The sequence below is a fragment of the Peromyscus eremicus genome, chromosome 6, assembly GCF_949786415.1.
Source record: "Peromyscus eremicus chromosome 6, PerEre_H2_v1, whole genome shotgun sequence".
Taxonomy (NCBI): Eukaryota; Metazoa; Chordata; class Mammalia; order Rodentia; family Cricetidae; genus Peromyscus; species Peromyscus eremicus.
The window spans coordinates 74,206,823-74,229,855 of record NC_081421.1 but is presented as its reverse complement, the minus strand read 5'-3'; the positions used below and the strand labels follow the sequence as shown (position 1 = coordinate 74,229,855).

General features: G+C 44.5%; 1 protein-coding gene across 1 annotated transcript in view; it reads right to left on the bottom strand.

Moving 5' to 3' along the window:
• Positions 1–23,033, bottom strand: part of Vtcn1 (V-set domain containing T cell activation inhibitor 1) — a 53,615-nt gene that overhangs the window by 7,768 nt on the left and 22,814 nt on the right. Inside the window, exons 2-3 of the mRNA XM_059265960.1 lie at positions 9,619–9,683; positions 4,741–5,088 (exon numbers count right to left, since the gene is read on the bottom strand). Of these exons, the coding sequence (XP_059121943.1) occupies positions 4,741–5,088; positions 9,619–9,683 (413 nt within the window). The remainder of the gene's footprint in view (positions 1–4,740; positions 5,089–9,618; positions 9,684–23,033) is intronic.

Below are 23,033 nucleotides of genomic sequence, written 5' to 3'. Positions count from 1 at the left end.
CACATGCTTTTAATCCCAGCACTTGTGAGGCAGAGGCAGGCAGAGCTCTGTGAGTTTGAGGCCAGCCTGGTCTACCAAAGTGAGTTCTAGGACAGCCAGAGCTGTTACACAGAGAAACCCTGTCTTGAAAAACCAAAAAACCCAGCAAAACCAAAACCAAAACCAAAAACCAACCACAATCATTACTATCACTTAAGTGACTGAGGGATTCCCCATGGTGATGTTTGTGTATGGTTCCTTCGGACAGTACTACAAACTCCAGGGGCCCAAGTGTCATGTACATCAGTGTTATAATAGATAATGTTCTCCATGTACAAGGGTCATCAAAAAAAAAAGAGAGAGAGAGAGAGATAAGAAAGAAAAAGTCTTAGGATAATAGGGCCAAACCTCAGAAGGCTTCTGAATTTCATGTTTTAAGACAAAGAAGGAAGAGGAAGAAGAAAGAAAGAAACAACATAACAGATTCACCTGTCACCACAGAAGTCTACGCACAGGCCTTGTTGCCATGGGGATCTGGACTTTGCTTGGGTAGAAACTATAGCTCTGATATCTGTAACAGATATCTATATCCATGATAGAGTGGCAGCTGTTGGTTTTATTCTAAGAAGTGCTACTCATTAAAGTAACATCTGGAAATGAAGACATTCCTTCTCCTCCAACAAAACAGAGTGACACAATATGTTATGGTTGTGTTCCTTGGTGCTCTTGAGGGACTCCCCATAGTGGGAGCAGGGCTGTCTCTGACTCTGTTGCCTGCTTTTGGGACCTTTTCCTCCTGCTAGGTCATCTTGTCCAGCTATGATGTGAGGGGGGCTGTGCCTAGTCTATAGTAACTTGTTATGTTTGGTTGATAATCCTGAGAGGCCTTCTCTTTTCTGAAAGGAAATGGAGGAAGAGTTGATCTGGGGGAGAGAGGATGAGGTGGGGAGGGTCTGGGAGGAGAGGAGGGAGAGGAATAGATGTAATACATGAGAGAAGAACAAACAAACAAACAAACAAACAAATATATAAATAAATATGTTAAGGATCTGGGCTTATTATTATGACAAAATGGCAGTTCACAATACTTTTAAAAATTGTTGTAATAATGGTGATGATTTTGATTGTAAGGGTACATGGGCCACAGCACACCTGTGGAGCTTGGAGGATGGTTCTGTAGAGCTGGTTCTCCTCTCCAGTCTTTATATGATGTGGTCATTTGAATGAGGAGGGCCGCCATAAGCTCATAGTCCAGGTTGGTGGAACTGTTTTAGAAGGACTAGAAGGTGTGGCCTTGTCAGAGGAGGTGTGCCACTGGGGGTGGGCTTTGAGGTTTCACATGCTCACACCATTCCAACTTAGAGCTCTCTCTGCCTCGTGCTTGTGAATCAGATGTAAGCTCCCAGCTATGGGTCCAGTGCCATGTCTGCTGACCTGCTGCCATGCTTGCCACTGTGATGATCATGGACTCGTAAGTCCCAAATAAACTCTTTCTCCCGTAGTTGCCTTGGTCATGGTGTCTATTCAGAGAAATTGAACAGTAACCAAGACACAGGATCAAACACAGGCTTGAATATCAAGCACCTTTTCCTGCCGAGCCATCTGGCCCCCAGGTAGTCAGTCATTTATTAAGCCATTCAGCTGCTTCTTTGCTCAGGGCTAGGCTGGTGCTGAATGTGAAGGAAAGGAAACCTATCCCTCGCTGTTGTGTGTTTGTTTGTTTGTTTGTTTGTTTCTGAGACAGTCTCATGTAGCCCACTCTGGCCTTGAACTCACCATAGAGCTGCCATAGCAAGGGGGATATGATGTACATGCTTGGAGCATGTTGGGGACACATTCATAGGAGGCAGTATGGGAAACTAAGTCGTGAGAGTATACTTTGTGCTAGAAGTATATCCCAGGCATTACTTTATTTGATCATCAAAATAATCCTATGGTTATCTGTTATTATACCTATGCTAAAACTTTTAAATTTTGGAATTATTTTACTAATTTCTTTCCCTCTTTCTTTTTTTGTTTTTTGTTTTTCAAGACAGAGTTTCTCTGTGTAGCTCTGGCTGTCCTGGAGCTCCCTCTGTAGACCAGGCTAGCCTGAAACTCAAGATATTCACCCGCCTCTGCCTCCTGAGTGCTTGGATTAAAGGTGTGTGCCACCATTGCCTGTTTATAATTTCTTAAAAAGATGTATTTATTTTTATTTTATTGTATTTGAGTATTTGTCTGCTTGTGTGTATATGCAACATGTGCATACAGTGCCTGTAGAGGCCAGAAGAGGGCATCAGATCCCCTGAAGCTGGAATTACAGGTGGTTGTGAGCTGCCATGTGCATGTTGGGAACCAAGTCCAAATCCTCTGAAAGAGTAGCCAGTGCTCTTAACCACTGAGCCATCTTTCCAGGCTGTCCTAATTTACTAATTTTTTAAAGTTAGCTTTTAAATAGATTTCATTATGTGAACAATTTTAGATTTACATGAAAGTTTCAAAGACAGTATGTGGTAAGAGAGAATTCCTGTAAATTTCTCACTCAATTTCCTCTAATGTAGCCTCGTAAATAGTCATTGTCCTGTCAAAATGGATAAACCAGCATTACTGTTAAACTCCAGGCTTTATTTGTATTTTACCCATTTCCATGAACACTGTTTTTGCTGTTGTTGTTCTAGATTCTCATCTTGTACACCAGCGTGTTTTTAATCATTGCGTCACCTCAAGTTCTTATGGACTGTGGCATTTTCTCAGTCTTCCCATACTTTTTATGGCTCTAACAGTTCTAAGTGCTGGTCAGGTATTGTGTAGGGTGCCTTTCTGTTGGGATATATGGGATGTTCTTCTCATGATTTGAGTTAGGTTGTGGGTTTTGGAGAGGAAGACCATTCTCCCATCAACATGGCATGCTAGAAGGCAGGAGCTCACCACACCCAAGTTCGGATGATGTGAGGGAACATGTGTTAGGTGCCTTTGGAAGTTGACTTCACTTCTCCAGTGTACACTGCCTGAGCTGAGTGGGAAGACTGTCAAATGACACCTCCACCTCCTAGAAGGGGAGAGGGAAGCAAGTTATTTGGAATTTCTGTCTGCACGGAATTTGTTTCATCTCCTCATTGTAAGTGTCTAAGTGTGTGCTTTAAACCCCGACTCATAATTCAGTACTGTGCTTTCTTGTCTCACTGTTTTAGGGGTTTCACTGAAGTTCGTGCAGTTGGTCTTACTGTTGGTAGTGCCCACTAATCTCCCTCTTAAGATGAAGAAGCCGAGGCTCAGAGAGCTCGTGTTGTTAGGGTCTCTGTCCTCATCCAGGTCTGACTCGAGGGCTATGCTTTGTAGTGTTACATATACATAGCAGGTGTTCAAGAAAGGCCTACAGGAGCTGGAGAGATGGCTCAGTGGTTAAGAGCACTGGCTGTTCTTCCAGAGGACCTGGGTTCAATTCCCAGCACCCACATGGCAGCTCACAGCTGTCTGTAATTCCAGTTCCAGGGACCTGATACCCATAGCAAAACACCAATGTACATAAAATAAAAATAAATAAATTAATTAAAGAAAACCCCTGCAGTATTGGCTTTGCTCCCTCTTTAAAAAGAAAGAAAAGAAAGAAAGAAAGAAAAGAAAGAAAGAAAGAAAAGAAAGAAAAGAAAGAAAGAAAAGAAAGAAAGAAAAGAAAGAAAGAAAAGAAAGAAAGAAAGAAAAGAAAGAAAGGAAGGAAAGAAAGAAAGAAAGAAAGAAAGAAAGAAAGAAAGAAAGAAAGAAAGAAAGAAAGACAGGCCCACAAAGACTGGTTTAGACCAGGGAGCACAGGCCACTTTACGCCCCTCCTGCAAGGCCCCTTCCAGCTTCTCCCTGGGGGCTCCTTATCCCTTCCCTCATGTGCATCTGGGTGTGCTCTCTCCCTTCCTGTGGACCCCTCAGTCACTCTCTTTCTACTTCTCTTAAGATGTTGTTTGTTATTCTTTATTGTTACCCCTGGGCAGACCTTCACTTCTGTAAGGTCTGTACTGGAAGCACCGTGAAAGGAGGGGCAATCGCTTTTGTTTATTAACCATCTTCCTGTTCCTCATTGCATTTATCTGACTCCCTTGTATATAGCTTCGGAAAACATTCATTAGACAGTGTTGGCAAGGCAGTGTGAGTTTCACTGGGGTGGTGGTACTGAGTCTGTATGACAGCGTTGTTTTGGTTTGCTCCTTTTGGCCCTCTCCTAAAGTGGCTCACTGTCAGGAGTCTCTGGAGGGACTCATTTCAGGTGTGGGCTTGGCCTAGTTAGTACAGAAATATTCCAGGACAGGTGGTAGCTTCTCTTAGTAGCAACGTCAGGGCCTGCCTTAAAGAGTCTCCATTTATTAGCTAGGCGTGGTGTTCCATGTCCTTCATCCCAGCACTTGGGAGGCACAGGCAGGCAGATCTCTGTGAGTTCAAGGCTAACCTGGTCTACATAGTGAGTTGCAGGATCCCTAGGGATAAAGATGAGACCCTGGGGAGACAGAGAGAGTGGGGGCGGGATATATTTGGGAATACACTTAGAAATTCAAAGATGGTGCGAGACTAGAACACAATATTTTAAGTCCCAATATTATTATAGTAGGTCACTTTTGGAAGTTGATATGGTCTTGGGCATAACAACAAGATGACTGCTAACAGAACTGAGAGAGTTTTGGTCTGATATTGGTCGTTTATGAACACACCATGATATTTCATCAGAAACTCATGCCCTTTATTCTCGGCTGTCTTTGGGTCCTCCCTTTCCCCGACCCTGCAGAAGCAACTCACCTCCAGTCTTATACTCGAGGTCTGCATTCCCCTTGCCTTTTGAGGTGCGGATGTAACACGTGTAGGTGCCAGCGTCTGTGAGTTGCACGTTTTTGAGTCTCAGGGAAGCATTGCCAACCACCACTTGGTCAGCGAACACTGCTGTCCGGCCTCTGAACATTGCGTGCTGCTGTGAGAAATCGTCTTTGCCTTCTTTGAACTCATGGACCAAACCCACAGTCCCTTCTTTCAGCCACTGGATGACGATGCCGTTGAGCTTGATGTCAGGTTCGAAAGTGCAGCTCAGGATCCCATCCTCTCCAATGTTTCCAGCCGAGGTGAACGTCCTGACAGTGATGAAGTGTTTGCCTGCGGTTCAGGAAGGACCAATGCCAGTGAAGCTCTGGTACTTTGACAGCTAAGCTCTTCATTAATGCAAGCTGGACAGAGATGTCCAGATCAATTAGAAGTAGAGAAGGACACAAAAAGCATTTTAAAAAAGATAGCTAGAAAGAGCAGGAAGCCACGTTGCCATCTACAGCAGATCTGCCGCGCATCATAGCTTTTGTAAGAACAATCTACCCAAACCCAGAAAGGCAGCAAGAGGAAAACACATCGGAGTTGAGGGTTGGAACACGAGTATTGAAGTCCTGGCTTTGTTCTTTAACTGCCAGGTAACCTTAAATAAGTCATGTGACTCCTCTGACTCCCAGGAAAACAGAGGTAACAGCCTCTGAGGGGTTACTGAGAGGAACAAATCAAATGGTGTAAACTTGATTTGCAAACGGCAATGCCACAAGTAAGGTATTATTCTTAGCTAGCCATAAGTGACGCAAAGCTAAACTTCCTGTTAATTAATACTAGTAATTCTGAAGAAAGTTAAATTCTAATGCACTAGGCCTTTATCTTCCTTGGAATGATGGAGAAACTCAGGCATGGGGAAGGGCAGTGATGGGGCAGAGTGTTATCTACATCGTAATGAAGAATGGTACTTAGTGATGCTTTGGTCCAAGATAGAAGCTCCCTCCTCACCTCTTCCATCCGACCTCCTGGAGGATCATTGCCTATGGCAGCTTCTCTGTTCTATGGCCTCTCCTCCAGTTGTTATCCTACAGCCCACCCAGGCTGGGGGTTCTTTGTGTTTGAGGGCGCCCTAGGATGACTATTTTTAGAGGTTCCCGTGAAGGATGTGAAGCTAAGGTGATGGCCGTGGAGCCCAAGAGAATCACGGAGCAGATACAAGGAACTGTGGGGAAGAGACTGTGGAGAGTCTCATCCTAAGAGCTGAGTTGGCTGCTGAGGACAGTCAAGGCTGCAGGAGGTGCTACCCAACCTCTGCATATTCTTCACACAAAAGCCTGGTTTAAGTGTTTAAGATGGTCCTCACAAGCCTTTCGGAAACACTCACAGACGTCACCATGATGGGTCTTGGACACTTCTCACCAGTACTTTTCAACTTCCTTATTTGTTTTCCCACCATGCCTGTCTGCCTCCATCCCACACATTTTCAATGCATTGATCTTGCAATAGCTTTTGTAAAGTACAATTCGAATACACCTGCCACCTAGCCACTAATTTCCCATGGTTACTATGGGCTCTGGAATGAGCTGCAGATTTCCCAGCCCAGCCTTCGGTGCCAAGCACTGCCTGGCACACAGTGAATGCCTCTTGTTCCTGCCTGGCAGTTTCCTCTCCCACTGTCTCCCTTCATGGTCTGTTTTGTCTGTGTCCAATGGTTTGTTGATTTTCTTTCTTCAATTTAAAGATTCATGAACAAATAGTACATGTTCCTTTTCAAATACAGAGGCAAACATTCTAGCCATAAGGGTGTCCTTGGCACTTGGAGCTCATTAAGGCTTGGGATTGTCTAATTGACTCCAAGACCTTTGTAAAAGAGATGAGGGTAATGAATGGGAAATAGAGCCAAAGACACTAAGCTAGATGGATTTGCATAAAAAAGAACAGAGGGCTATGGATAGAAGAATAAGTATAGCTAGAAAAGAGAGGCCGAGGAAACAGGCATGCACACATAGGCTGGGCTGGAAGATGTTTTTGAGGCTTGACAGCATGGAAGAAAAGGGATTTGGTGAGCAGCTGCCCTGTGTGGCCTTTTGTGTGAGAGATTTGGAAAACTAGGAAAGATGGCCAAAGGAGCTTTGACTGTGTGATAACAAGCATCCCTGTTTCCCACCTTGTATTTTCTTGAACACTGCTTTAAAGGTTCAGGCTTATTTTCAATTATTTTTGTTTATTGAAGGTCCAGGTTTGCACGGGCTGCATAATCACACTCTGTGCCTTCCCAACCCTGCTCATCTTTCTCCTGTCCAGAGTCTCAGCTCCCCTGTACCCCGCTTACCTACATTCCCCTCATATTCAAGTCCGTGAGGATGGTAGTCCTTCTGGGAAACCCTTTTCAGCCTGTCAAAGTAGAACTGGTAGATACACCCCCGCCCATAACTCTTCATTCCCCTTTACCATGGTAACTGCCTTCTTCTTCCTTGACTCACATCTGGACTTTACACTCATCTGCAAGCTTTGTCCAAGGGGCGGGGGAATAGTTTCAGTCATAACTACAGGTCTCATAGTGTTTACTGCTGTGTCCTACGGAGAAATAATGTTCTACGAGTTCCTAAGTAAATGGGAATAAACACAAATCAAAGCACTGCTTATACAATCTACCTATTGCAAGAGTAAAGAGCCAAAGTCACCACATCTAAATTTGGGAGGAATGTTAGCCTTAAAAAGATGGCAATAAAAATACATAGATTCTCAATGAAACTGGGACTCAGTCAGAGCCAGAGTAAAGGTGACTGTACTTTATAAAGTGTCATTGAAGTTAATCTGGAAAATTACTTTTCAGAAAAAAAAAAACCACATAATTAGTACAATTATGGAGGAAATGAAATGATAATGACATATCTCAGTTTGGTAATTGTGTTGTGGAATTCATTTTAATGTGTTGGCCTTGAGCCCGCAGGTAGAGAATCCACTGACACATCTTCTAGAGAATTTGGTGATTAAAAATAGGCAGCTTTAGCATGCCTGGGGACCTGCTGCAGCTTCAGGTCATTTGAGTTCCTATTCATGATGTGGCCAATGGATGAACGTAACACTGATTGAATTCTCATCCATAGGAAATAAAGGCCAGTGAGAACTTTAAAAATCACAAAGAGGTAGGCTTACTTTGCATCCAGCCAGTAGTCAATAAATACTTGTTTGTTATATGCATAAGTGAAGATTCAAGGTGATTAAATGGAACTTAATTTGCAAAAAACAGCATCTGTATTCAAATGTGCAGACACATCCTGGCTCAAAGAACATTACGTCCTGATCCTGGCCTGATGCAACTCTGCAGGCATTCTGACCACCAGTGGCTCCCAACCGACTGGCGTGCAATGGACGAGAGTTCTATGGAGGTGGGTTAGAAGCCGCTGTCTATGTATAGACAATTCTTGTGGCTGACACAGATTTAAATCATCTCATCGGCCTCTAAGGTTGCCCCAAACTCCTCAGAAATTTGGAGGCGGGTATTTACTGAAAATAAATGATTAGCTCATGAGGATATCCTAATTTGGTGTCTGTTGTTATAATAAAACATGTCCAGAAGCAACTTGGAGGAGGGAGAGGCCATTGAGCTTTCCTTCCACATCATATTCCATGGTTGAGGGAGGTCAGAGCAAGAGCCCAAGGCAGGAACTGAACCTGGAGGCAAGAACAGAAGCAGAGACCATAGAGTAACACTCCTTCCTGGATCACTTGTTCTGCTTGCTCAGCTGCTTTTTTTTTTTATTTGATTAGATCAAGTTCCACATATGAAGGAAAAGATGGATGAATTTGTCTATGTTAAAATGAAGACCATCTGTTCATTGAAGTATATGAAGGAAGTGAAAAGGCAAGCCATAGATTAGGAGAGACCTGGTAACACACTTAGCCAGTTTGCAACCAGAATCTATAAAGAACTATAAGTCAAAAAGCAAAACAAGGGACTGGAGAGATGGCTCAGAGGCTAAGAGTGCATGCTGCTCTTTCAGAGAACCTGCGTTTGGCTCCCCAACTATGCTGGGCAGGTCACAACCGCCTGTAACCCAGCTCTATGTGGTCTAATTCCCTCTGCTGGCCTCCTTGGGCACTGCACTCATGTGCATAAACCTGCTCTCAGACACATATCCACATAACTAAAAGTAAAACTAAAATCTTACAAAAAACAAAACAGAGAAACTCAATTTTAGAATAAGTAGAATATATATTCAATGATAAGGAAAGTGGACAAGGGTGTTGATGCCCTGTGTAAACAAATACACATATAGCAAGTCTTTTTTAGTTCAGGCTTTGTGGCTGCTATTTAATAAGCAAAACCATACACTAGGGGAGAGTGGTGGAGGAAAGAGGCTGCTGCAGATATAAAGACTAAATCACCAAGTGACAGCTTGGCCACAGACCAGGTTAAAACAAGTATGTTGGCCCTAGCCAGGTGCTTTATGGGAAACAGCCAACAACCCACCTCAGAGAAGACAGCTGCTGTCTTCTTCATCCATCTTTCATCACAATTAATAGCATCCATAGTAGATGCTCTAGAGAAGTGTCCTATCAAAAGAGGGACCAGAGGGCTCCCTGTGACTGACATGAGCTAACTGCCTTTGAAGAGAGGCTAGTGTGGCATCTGCTTCCTACATGGTACAATAGTCGTGGCCAGTTATACCTTTCCCTAAGGGCTCTGTTTAGAAAGGGCTAGATCCTAAGGAGAGAAATGTCTCAGGCAAAGAGGACAAGGCACATAGAGCAAGTGCTCTATTTTGAAGTTTTCATAGGAGAAGTCCTGTTCTTCCCGCATGTCACAATGAGTGAGAAGATGTTTGACAGAGATGGGCACAGCACAGACTATGATTGGAGAGCACATACCTGAAATACCAAAGCCAATGATGAGTACAATTGCTCCAGCCAGGATAATGATGATGTTAATAACACTATGGACAGAGATGGAGAAACAGGAAGTTACTTCTTTGTTCCATCTGACACACTGCCTTACAACCATCCTGTGTAAGACATGCCATGTAAGGCATCTCAAGTTGTTCTCCCACATAAGCCCTTCCTAGAAATAGATATCTTAGAAGTCTCAGTGATCCCACCCCCATCCCACTAGAGTCCAGGGACAGGTGAAGAAACTTCCCTTTTATCTGATGGTGTCATCTCACGTTCCTCTTTCCAGATCAGAGAAGACCATAAACACTGTTGAAGTAAGAACAATGGTAATATCTCTCTGTATTGCCCAATGGCACTTGAGGAGAACTTGCGTCCTACTCAGCCTTACCCTTAGCAACACTGTCTACCTCCTTGTATAATTTGTTTTCCTTTCTTGATTCTTTCTGTAGACCCTCGCCTCCACCTGGTCATGCCTTCTCCACTTTGTATGCACTCATACCTGGTCTACCATGCCCTGTAGGTTCTCAGCGACTGTCTTCTGTCCCTTATTTTAAACAAATTGGTTGAGGATGTAGCAATAAAGCACATTTAGGTGCAAACCCAGGGTCCCTATAGCCCTTTAATTCCTGTTCCTACAGACTTATTCTTTATCCTACTGCAGCCTGGCTGCAGGATCCCCATTTTCCATCTACCTCTTGGTACAGACCCTGGGTCCCCTTAGCTCTTTCTTATTAACCCAGTCATTCTTCCCTTCTAGCCCACCTCCATTCCTTTGCATCCGCTGCGGACCTGCAGAAACACTTTCTACCAGAGAAACCACAAAGGTGGGGACTCCTATCCTTTCTGCCCCCCATTCCAACCTCTCTAGACTTGCTCTTAGCCTGCCGGAAGGAGCCCCTCTCCTCACCCCACCTCTACTCCCTAGGGACTCTGCCTCTTGGTGTGGACCCTCTGTCTCCCTAGCCATTTCCTTCTGCCCTCTTTTGTGTTTCCTCTTAGACCATCTCCATTTCTTTGTGTTATCTGCCAACTGAAGGAAGCAATCTCTACCCGAGACTTCTCATCTACCATACTTTCCTAGGATCTAGAGTGGGTGAGAGGAACCAAGGAACAGAACTACTCACCCCAAAAAAGATCAGATATCTATACCCAAAACCACCCCAGATATTATAACTACAGATGCCTAGATCCCAGTGCAAAAACACAAACATGAATAGCCAACACAATATGCCTCCTCTGAAAGCTAGTGAGACTATTTCAATAGGCCCTGAGAAATGCAGTTTAACTGAAGCACAAGACAAGGATTTCAAAATAGCAATTATGAATATGTTCAAAGAACTTCAAGAGGATATGAACTAATACCCTAATGAAGACTGTGAAAACACAAACAGTTAAATACTGAAAACATTTTAAGATTTCAAGACATGAAAGTAGAAACAGAATCACTAAATAAAACCCAAGCTAAAACAAAATGGGAATGAAAATGAAAAGCTTAGGAGGTCAAACAAAAACCACAGAGGTAAGACTCCCTAGCAGATTACAAGACATGGGAGAGAGAGTTTCAGGTCTTGACAACAAGGTAGAAGAAATGGACTACTCAGTCAAAGAAAATGTTAAATCTAAAAATGTCTAGGCACAAAACATCGAGGAAATTATGAAAACAGCAAACTGATGAATAGTAGGAACAGAAGAAGGAAAGAAGGAAAAGAAGCCCATATTAAAGGCACAGAAAATATTTTTTTAACAAAACCATACAAGAAAATTTCCCCAATTTAAAGAAGGAGATGCCTTTCAAGGTACAAGAAGCATACAGAATACCAAATAGACAAGACCAGAAAAGAAATTTCCCGTGAAACATAATAATCAAAACACTGAATGTACAGAACAAAGAAAGGATATTAAAAGCTGCCATATGAAAACAGACTGTTACATATAAAGGGAGGCCCATTATATTAACACTGGACTTCTCAATGAAGACTCTGAAAGTCAGAAAGGCCTGGCCAAATGTTCTACAAACTGAGAGACCACAGATGCCAGCCTAGATTACTATACCCAGCGAAACCATCAATTATAATAAGTGTTGAAAGAAAGACATTCCATGATAAAACCAAATTTAAGCAATATGTAACTATAAATCCAGCTCCATAGAAGACACTGGAAGGAAAACTTCAATCTGTAGAGGCTAAGTACATCCAAGAAAACACAAGGAATAAATACTCATAGAACAGTTCATCAAAAGAGGGGGGAGCCGGGCGGTGGTGGTGCACGCCTTTAATCCCAGCACTAGGGAGGCAGAGGCAGGCGGATCTCTGTGATTTGAGGCCAGCCTGGTCTACAAAGCAAGTTCCAGGAAAGGTACAAAGCTACACAGAGAAACCCTGTCTCAAAAAAACAACAACAAAAAAAGAGGGGGAGGACCCACACCACAACAACAAAGTAACAGAAATCAATAAACACTGCTCATTGGTAACTCTCAATATAAGTGGTCTCAATTCCCTAATAAACATATTGGATTAGAAAATAGGATCCACCTTTCTGCTGCATTCAAGAAATACACCTTGCCATCAAGGATAGACATCATCCCAGGGTAAAAGGATGGAAAAGGTATTCCAAGTAAATGGACCCAAGAAACAAGCAGACAAGGTTATTTAATAGTTGGTAAAATAGACTTCAAAACCGAAACAATCAGAAGAGACAGGAAGGACACTGCATAAAAATTAAAGAAAAAAATCAGGAGGATATTGCAATTCTAAACATTTATGCACCAAACACAAGGGCACTGTGGTGGTTTGAATGAGAATGGCACCCATGGGCTCATCTATTTGAATGCTTAGTCATCAGGAAGTAGCACTTGAATTTAAATTTCTTCTCAGCAGGACCTGGAATTTTCTCCAAAATTGGCCACATGCTAGGACACAAAGTGAGTATCAACATATATAAGAAAATTGAAATAACACACTGCATCCTATCTGATCACCATGGATAAAGCTAGCTATCAACAACAGAAACAACAGAAAATATATAAACTCATGAAAACTGAACAACTCACTAATAAATGAAAAATAGGTCAATGCAGAAATGAAGAAAATTAAAACCTTTTTAGGACTGAATGAAGAGGGAAAACACAACCTACCCAAACCTATGGGACACAATGAAAGTATCTCTAAAAGGCCAGTTCATGGCACAAAGTGCCTGCATCAGAAAACTGGAGCAATCTCATAGTAACAACACAGTGACAGACACAAAAGAAAGCTCTAGAACAACGGGAAGAACTGACGCCCAGAAAGAGTAGAGGGCAAGAAATGATCAAACTCCAAATTAATAAAAAATTAGAGATGAAAGGGGGGATTACAACCACCACAGAGACTGTTGCCTCACACACAAGGTGGGCACAGGTTCAAGGCAGGTGGGGTCCCAGCCCTGAGAGTGGGAAGTGGACATGGGCCCCCACCCTGACCCAGAAGCTATCTACGATTGGCATCTGATGGCAAAGGGAACATCAGTTTTGCCAGCGGAGTCTCACTGGGCATGTAAACCACACTTAAGGGCAGGCCCCAGACCCAGCAGTAGATGGCCAACACAAAACAAACTCTGGTGTCTTTGTGGACTTTTTGTTTCATTTTGCTTTATCTTGGCAGGTTTTGTTCTTCTTAGTCTTTTGCTTGTTCTGATTCTGGCGGGGGGTGGGGGGGGCGTTGGAAGAGGAGGCTGTGGGGTTTGTGTGTGTGTGTTTCTTGTTTTTGGTTTGTTTTTTAAGAGAGAACATAAAGTTGGGTGAGTGGAGAGGATCCGGGAGGAATTGGGGGAGGAGAAACGTGATCAAAATATATTGTATGAAAAAATGTTTTTCAATGAAAAAAAAATGTTTAGCCTGCTCAGGGCCCTAGGTTCTACCCCCAACACTAAAAATTTTTAAAGTGATATATATTTACTAAACAATTAAGTTTAGAAACAAATAATCAATCAAAAATAGGACAATAAAATCACCCACAATCCCATCATCCAGACTCGAACACTGTTTGATTTTGACATGTATCCTGACAGCTGCTAATTAACAGATTAACAAATGACACTTGAGAAAGAAAATAGCTAAACAGGAGAGTGTTGTTTACACTTACTGGTGCTTGAATTGTGTGATAGACATGTTGTCCCCCACACACTTATAGCTCACATCATCTACCCATTCAATAACCTGATGAGGCAAACAAGTGCATCACCTCCACTTTATGAGTGACATGGAGATTAAGCAGCTTCCCTAAAGTCACTTAGCAAGTGGCAGAGCCAAGGTTAGAGTGTCTCTCAGATCTATACTCAGTCACTCTGTCCTGTATTCCTCAGAGTGGAGGCTGGTGGGCTGGTGTGCGCAGTGGGTGGGGGTGATGGGGGGTGTCCTTTCCTTCTACTTAGGGGGATCCTGTGTTCCAGGAGGGCACTGGGTTTCCCTGGCAAGAGTGACCAGGCAAAGAAGAAGACACAGGTTCGAGGGTGCTTCGGCAAAGCCCTCTCCGAGAAGCTCCCCTTCTGTGGCCTGCCCTGCCACGTACATCATCAGGAGTGGGCTCCGCCACACTCAGCCGCTGGCGGCTCACACGCTCCCGACACCCACACTGTGGTTACTCAACAGGCAGGACAAAGGAGGGACACAGAGAAGCAAAGAGTGACGTTATGGAGAGAGAAAGGAGGCGCACAGCATTTTACGTTCCGTCCTGAATGAGCTCCTTGTACCCACCTCCCTTCAGAGAGAGCTAACTTGCAAGGAAAACCTGGAGCCGACAGTTGCCTTGGAGCAAGCCCTGCTGAGGTTCAGCCACGGGGCAACAAGTGGTGCTCTTAATAAGTGGGCATCTGCTAACCTACTTCCACAAGACCTCGGTGAGCACTCCCCTTCTCCCTACCCCTCAGTGTAGCCGCAGCTCTTACTGCCCTGGCCTGAGACTAGCTCAGCAAATTGAGAGCAAGAGGCACCTTGCAGCTTGCGCTGACTGCAGCCACTTGCGTTTGTGACAGGATTTCACTCCCTACGAATACACGACAACCTTCTGAGGTTCATTTCTTCATAAAATGGGACATGAACAATTCCCGCTTTGCTTACAAGACACATGTCACAGTGTGCATATACTCCCCTACCCCCAAATCTGTGGTTAGTACCACAGATGTGCCTTTACTTACACATGGGGGGCCATTGCAGATAGAGTGAGTTCAGATGAGTGGGTATCCTTACAAAAAGGAGAAGTTAAGCTGGCAGCGTTGTGTGCATCTATCATCCCAGCTTGTACAGAGGCGGAAACAGGAGGATCCCTTTTGCCCAGGGACTCAAGACCAGCGTAGGCAACATAATGAGACAATGTCAAAAAGTAACTAAGTTAAAAATTAAAAAGTTGCAAAAACATATACACAGACATACACACAGGGAGAGCACCGGGTGAAGATGAGAGCAGAGAGGTGTGAGCTGAGGAAATCAGGTTGGCCATCCTCAGGGTCCAGGGCACAGGGCTGGCATGCATTCTCTCTCCTAGCTCTCAGACGGAACTAACCTTGCAGTCTCGACTGTGAGACATTGTGTGTCACTTTGCTATGACTTCCCCCAACAAACTAACAAAAACATTATTTTGGATCCAAACAGTTGATAGTTCATGATCCCCAAAGGGCTATCCATACATTACTTTTTGCTATAAATAATTTTTACTTGTAGCTATTTGCTGTAAGTCCATTCTTTTAAATGTTATTTTATTATTTATCATTATTAAATTGTGTGTGTGCACATGTACATTTGTGTATGATTATGTAAGTACAGTCAGTACTCGAGGAGGTGAGGAGAGGGTGTTGAATCCCCTGGAACTGGAGTTACGGGCAGTTGTGAGCCACCTGATGTAGGTGCTTGGAACTCAAATTAGACCCTCTCATTGTAGAATATTGTTTTAAGATATGCTGCTTTTGTTTATGTTGTATTTGTTTAACTCTGTGAAGGTGTATTACTATGCCTGTCTAGAACACCTGATGTTCTAATAAAGAACTGAATGGCCAATAGCAAGGCAGGAGAAAGGATAGACGGGCTGGCAGGCAGAGAGAATATATAGAAGGAGAAATCTGGGAGGGAAGAAAGAAGTAGCCAGAGAAGGAGGAGGACTCTAGGGACCAGCCACCCAGCTTCACAGCCAGCCACAGAGTAGGAGTAACAGAACAAGCCTCTGTGTGTGATTTATTTGGGAGCTGAGTGGTGGGCTCCCCAAAAGAGTAAAAAACAAACACCACCACCCTCTATAAGAGCAGTACGCACATTATCTTCTGAGCCATCTCTCCAGTCCTGTAAGTTCATTCTTAAAATTTTATTTTGTTCATTCTTAAAAATTTAGAAGTGGCAGGACAGCAGTCAATGAATAGAGTCTGCATATTCACTGTCCTAGTTAGCTTTAACAGTTAGCTTCACACAGCCTGGAGTCATCTGAAAAGGGAGTCTCAGTTGAGGAATTTCCCAAATCAGACAGACCTGTAGACATGTCTGTGAGGGATTATATTGATTAATTGACTTAGGAGGGCCTAGCCCACTGTGGGCAGTACCATTCTCTGGGCTATATAAGTAAGCTGGCTAAGCATGAACCCGAGTGAGACTGTTAGCAAGCAGCACTCTACCGTGGTTCCTAATTCAAATTCCTGCTTGAGTTCCTACCCTGCCATCCCTCAATGATGGACTGTAACCAGTCAGGTGGAAGAAACACTTTTCTCCCCTGAGTTGGTGTTTACCAGAGGGCTTTACCACAGCAGCAGAATGAAACTAGCACATTCACCAAGAGCAGGAGGTCGGTGGAGGCTGTGTATTTCAGTTAAAGGAGTTGAGCCCATTCCCACCACCAGGCTACATGTGTGCCTGGACATCACCACAGGACATTGCCATCTGTCTGCAAGCAAGTGTTCTGTCTAAGGCGCCAGCTGGAGGTTTTTTCTAAACTTGTATTCTCTTGGGAAATCATTCAGCCTCCAGAGTCTTGGAAAGGGATGCAGGAACTGTCAGAGCAGCCAAGTTAAATAATTCCTGTCTGTGGCTTGTTAATTAAAAAAAAAAAATACATTTCTCCTTAGGCCACCCATTTTGTAATGAATGAAGTCCACTGTCTTATGGTCCATTAATCTATCAGTCACTCCCCAGGTAATTCTGTGTGTCCTACAGTACATACTGATGCACATAAGATTTATAAAAGAGCTGCACACATACTCAGCTTAACTAAACCTCTGGTGGAAGTAGAAGCCTTCAGTGTCCAGTCACACAGTGTGTTACTGGTGGAGGGAAGTGTTAGGTCCAAAGGGAGAGAGCCCCAGGCCCCTCAAAGAGCAGTGATGTCCCCACATGACAGTCTGGGCTCAGGTCGGGCTAGACACGGAAGGACTACTGGCGGATAGATAGAAGCTGACATGTGGCATTCCTCAGAAACCTGTGACACGGGCTTCTGTCTGACAAAAGGCCACTTCCCTCATCTCCTCTTGCCCCTGGTGAATGGGGCATCTAGTTCTCTATTGGTGTATGCCTGTGGCGCATATCATCAAAGCCCATGTTAGCCTCCAGTCTGCACTGTTTTTTCTAGTTCAATAGGATTTTATTCGTGGTTTTACCTAAACTGTCCTGGGGACCCTTTCTGGGGGCAGGGTGTTCTTAGGATGTGAAGTAAGACGCCAGTGGGCCTAAGAAAACAGGTATGAGCAAAAGGTTTATGAGAGATGCTCTTACCTTGTTCTCTGGTTTTTTACTTTCTCAGAATAGTTTTCAGAAGCAACACTACTGAAAAATGCAAATGTAAGAACGGAAGCAGATACAGAGATCCATAGCCAAGCACTGGGCCGAGCTCCAGGAGTCCTCCTGAAGAAAGGGAGGAGGGATTGTACGAGCTGGGGGATTCAAGGTCATGATGGAGGAATCCACAGAGACAGCTGACCTGAGCTCTTGGGAGCACATGGACTCTGGACCAACAGTTAGGGAGCCTGCATAGGACCAACCTAGGCCCTTTACATGTGTGTGACAGTTGTGTAGCTTGGTCTGTTTGTAAGGCTCCTAGCGGGTAAGATCAGGACCTGTCGCTGGTGCTTAGCTGGCCTTTGAGAACCTGTTCTCCATGCTGGATTGCCTTGCCTAGCCTTTATGCAGGGGGAGGAGCCTGGTTCTATCTCAACTTGATGTACCATGCTTTGTTCAAGCCCATGGGAGGCCTGCCCCTTTCTGAATGGAGACAGAGGAGGAGTGGATGGGGAGGGGATAGATGTGGGGAGGGAATGAGAGAAGAGGAGGGAGGGGAAACTGTGGTCAGTATATAAAATAAATGAAAAAAAGCTAATTAAAAATGCTAATGTAAAACTGTGTCCTTGGGACTGGAGAGATGGCTCGGTGGATAAGAGTACTGATTTTGCTTGCAGAGGATGCTTGTTCTGTTCCCAGCACACACATGCTTGCTCACAACCATTCATAAGTTCAGTTCTGGAGAATCCAACGCCCTCTTCTGGCTTCTGAGGGCAATGCATGCACATGGTGCACAGACATACATGCAGGCAAAACACCCGTACACATAAAATCTCTTAAAACAAACAAAACTGTCTTCTAACCTCTGCTCTAGAATTCACTGTGCACTTTTGTTAGATACTCTTTGAAAATGGGTCCAAATGAGAACCAATGTTTTGAGGAGACTTGCTAATTTATTAAATATTTATTATGTACATCTTTCATGTGAAAGCTATGATGTTAGGAAATACAGTTACAACATGGAGCTGGGGTAAATGAAGTCGCTGTCTTCAAGGGGCACTCAAGGTTAAACCAAATGTAAAGACAAAAGGCCAAAAGGAAGAACTAAAGCTCTGCTTTAACAACCAGGTCATTATCATTTCAAGCCTGACCATATTGGCTTTTGGTGTCTTATACAGACACCCAGAACCTGACTCCTAATGACCCATGCAGCCTGGGGTGGCCGGTCTCATGAAAACAATGCACACTATAAAACTCACCACTTAACAAGATAGTGAGAAGCCAGCCTGGCTAGCAACCCAGCAGGAATGCCACATAAGATTAAGACCAAATAGCTTCACCCCATTTCTGCAGCAATCTCCTCTCCCTGGGAGCTCGCCAGCTGCCTCTTTGCAGTGTATTTCAATATATTCTCCCTCTGTCTTTTCATGTGCTAGGTAAAATCTTTTACCTCCTTCCTGTGCCTTTTTGCATGACACTGATTTCGATCACACACACACACACACACACACACACACACACACACACACACACACGCATGCACGCGTGCACGTGCATGATTTAATAGCATGCAGAACGTGATCAAGGCTTTGATAAAGAACAATCAATTTCCACAGGAAATCTAGGGAGGTACGAACTGTTTAAGCCAGGGGGAAATAAGGACAATCAAAAGGCATTTACCAGTACATTTCCAGAAAGTGAAAAGAAAGACTTTACTCAGAAATATATTTACCTAAGCCATGTTACTACACAGAGTCTGTCTGAGCCGGAAACACAAAGAAAAGGTGCTATTTTGGCCACACGGGGTGGGGGCAGGATCCTGGCATCTAATTTCAGTCCCTGGCTGAGAAGCGTTTTTTGAGGTGCAGAACTGAAACCTGCCAGCTGCAGTGCCAGCTTTGCTGCTGAAACACATCCCTCCTACCCCAGGATGCCATGTTTAGCTGCTTCACGTGTCTTTGATTCTACTGTTGCTGCCTTCCACAGGACTTGAAAGAAATTGGGCATTTGTTAAAATATCTTGCATGAGTTCCTGAAAAATCTCACAGTCTGCAATAAAGGTAATGAGGCTTAGGGAGAGAAAAGTAGGGCAAAGGACAGAGCACTCAAAACCCATGCAACTTTGTAATTGGCCCATCATCAGAAACAGTAACCCATACCCGGGTCAGTAAGTTGGAAGCCAAGATAGGCAGCCCATTAGGACCAGACAGTGCTCCAGAAAATATTAAATATGCACAGAATAATAAAATGGGTACCCTGGCTTTTGGCACCGCGAGCCAGTGGACCTGCTGAGAAGAAAAATACACAGAAGAAGTCAGGCCCCAACAGGTGAGGCTGGGGTGCATTTCTCCAGGGAAGTGGTTTCAATTGCAGATATTCATTCAAAATTGAAGAGAAAATGAAATGGAAAAGCCATGCAGAGCCTTTCCCACGGAGGTGGTTGTTTTTTTTTTTTTCCTATTTCAGCTTTTCTGGCATTGGGAATAAATCTGTGCGAAGCTACACAGCTTCCACATAATACCATCACCAATCCCCTGCTTTCTAATTACAAAAGAGCTTACTCATGTTCTAGAAACACATTTTATGTCAGACGATATTGCTGCAAATATTAAGATGTAAACTAGGAGAGAGACCCCTATCTCGGAAAGATAAAATTTCATTACATCACAGCTCTCGTTCTTAAAATTGGTTTCTAAATTAGCTCACAAACAAATGGGTTTCATTACGGCATTGCCAAACTATCATAGTTCATCTCAACTGTCAACTTGATGAGCTCTAGAATCACCTAGGAGGTGGCCTCTGGGCATGCTGGTGGAGGATGATCTTGATTAGGATAATTGGAGTGGGAAGGCCCGCCCACGGTGGGTGGCACCATTCCCTGGGCTGGAATCCTGGACTGAATAAAAAGGAGAAAGTGAGCTGACTAGCAGTGTGCATTCATCACCCTCTGCTTCCCGATGGGGAAAGTGACATGCTCAGCTGTGTCCATCCCCAGCTGCCGCTTTTGCTTCCCACTGTGGTGCGTAGTCCTGAACTGTGAGCCAAAACAAACCTTTCTCTCTCAACTTGTTTTTTGCCAGGGTACTTGATCACAGCAACAGGAGAAGAGGCTGAGACACATACACTGTCATTTCTCACACCTCCCTTCCTACCCCCCACTTGCCCCCTTTTGGCTAGTGTTCTTTTTTCTTGCACACCCTTTCTGCTTTCCTTTCACACGTATTCTATTACCCTCCCCCACACCTTTACACCTCTTTACCGCCCCTCCCCATAGGCTTCTTTTTAGTTTCATGACCTAGACCTATATCCGTACCCATATATACACACATATTATGTGCATGCATATGAAATTTAAAGTCTAGGGAAACATGCAGAATCGTCTCTGATTCCAGATGCTGTGTTTAACACAATCATTTCCATCTGTTTTCCTTCAAATGTCATGGTTCCACTTTCCTTTATGGCTGAACAAACTCTCGTTGTGTATCTAAAGCACATTTGCCCCATACATTTGTTGATGTCTAAGCTGGTCTCAGGACTTAGCTAACATGAACAGTGTGAATACACAGGGATGTGCATGCATCTCTATGGTAGAACTTAGTGTCGTTTGGTGTATCCCAAACAGTGGTACAGCTGGGTCATAGGGCAATTAGTTCTATTTTGAGAAGCCTCCATGATGGTTTCCATAGTGACTGCACTAATTTACATCCCCACCAGCAGTGACTAGGGGCTCCCCTTTGCCCACATCCCTGCATTTGTTATCGAAAGGCCCTAGCTCTTTGGCATGTTCTGTGTTACAATGCTCTGTGCACAGATGTTGTTCTATCCTAACAGTAACCCTGTATAGGAAGCAACACCCCATGACCTCTTTTCACGTGAGGAAACTGAGTCTTAGGTAGCAGACCAGATGTTCACAGCTGTGACTGTGTTAGGTTTCAGGCCTATGGAGTCCGGCTTACAAGCCCGTGCCCTTGGATACTTGCTATCTAGCAAATGATCCATATGGAAGGTGGCCACAGGTTGGAAGGTCCCTGGTCACCACCCTTGCAAACCTCCGTTAGCTCCTTTTGTGGAAACAAGGGCCTTTTGAAGCTGCTGTATCCTGTGTAGAGTCCTTGGTCTAGAAAACATAAATGTCCATTGTTTTATTCCAGTATGAATGGGTCCTGTTTCCTTCCCAAGCACATGTAGACACTACTACATTCCTGACAGGCCATCAGCTTAGCTCTACTTGCATAATTGAGAGTGTCTAAAACTCTGAAAGCTAGGTTAGGTTAGCAAATGAAATCAATCTGAACAACTCTACTTTAAAACAATATGTGAAGGAGACTGAGTAAATAAAGTTGAGGACATTACTTTGATTTTTCCCATTAGCAGGGAGAAGGAATAGCAGTCATCCTTCCTTATGCATGAGTTCAGAAGCCCTGCATGGCACTCCCTAAGCATCTACAGACCGAGGAACGTGGGTCTGTACTGAAACAGAGTGTAGCAACTGCTTACACGGCAGTCACATTGTTTAGGCAGCACACATAATCTAGAGATGTGTTTAAAGTATCTGAAAGGATGCATACGCAGTACACAAGCCCTGTGCTGCTTTCTGTGAGGGATCTGACCTCAGCAGATTTCTGTGTCTGTGCAGGGAGCAGGTGGTCTAGGACCAGTCCTTCCTGGATTCCAGAGGACAATGTCTTTAAAACACCGTGCAGAACACAGCATTGAGCTTCAAGGGAAAAAAAAAAACATTCTAGGTATTGACACGTACCAGTTTCAAGCTTCTGAGCCCCAACCATGGTCTACCCAACTTTCCTTCCCGCAGGCCAAAGAATCCAGGGTTATAGTGTTTGCTGATCTCTGCTGCTCCCCATTATGACTCTTCCTAATGGTGAAGACAAGATGAAGCTTTGATTCAGGAAACTGAAAGCAGGAGGGTGGAGGGCAGTGAATGAACGCCATGCACTTGGGAGAGGAGGCACGTTCAGTGGGACCTGAGTGTGCACTTGGGAGAGGAGGCACTGTTCAGTGGGACCTGAGTGTGCACTTGGGAGAGGAGGCACGTTCAGTGGGACCTGAGTGTGCACTTGGGGGAGGAGGCACGTTCAGTGGGACCTGAGTGTGCACTTGGGGGAGGAGGCACGTTCAGTGGGACCTGAGTGTGCACTTGGGGGAGGAGGCACGTTCAGTGGGACCTGAGTGTGCACTTGGGGGAGGAGGCACGTTCAGTGGGACCTGAGTGTGCACTTGGGAGAGGAGGCACGTTCAGTGGGACCTGAGTGTGCACTTGGGAGAGGAGGCACGTTCAGTGGGACCTGAGTGTGCACTTGGGAGAGGAGGCACGTTCAGTGGGACCTGAGTGTGCACTTGGGAGAGGAGGCACGTTCAGTGGGACCTGAGTGTGCACTTGGGGGAGGAGGCACTGTTCAGTGGGACCTGAGTGTGCACTTGGGAGATGAGGCACGTTCAGTAGGACCTGAGTGTGCACTTGGGAGAGGAGGCACTGTTCAGTGGGACCTGAGTGTGCACTTGGGAGAGGAGGCACTGTTCAGTGGGACCTGAGTGTACACTTGGGGGAGGAGGCACTGTTCAGTAGGACCTGAGTGTCCACGGAAGGTGAGAGACGTCCTGCTCTGTCCACATGGCTTTAATAGTGGTGGCTGGCCAGGTTTTGTGTTTAGCA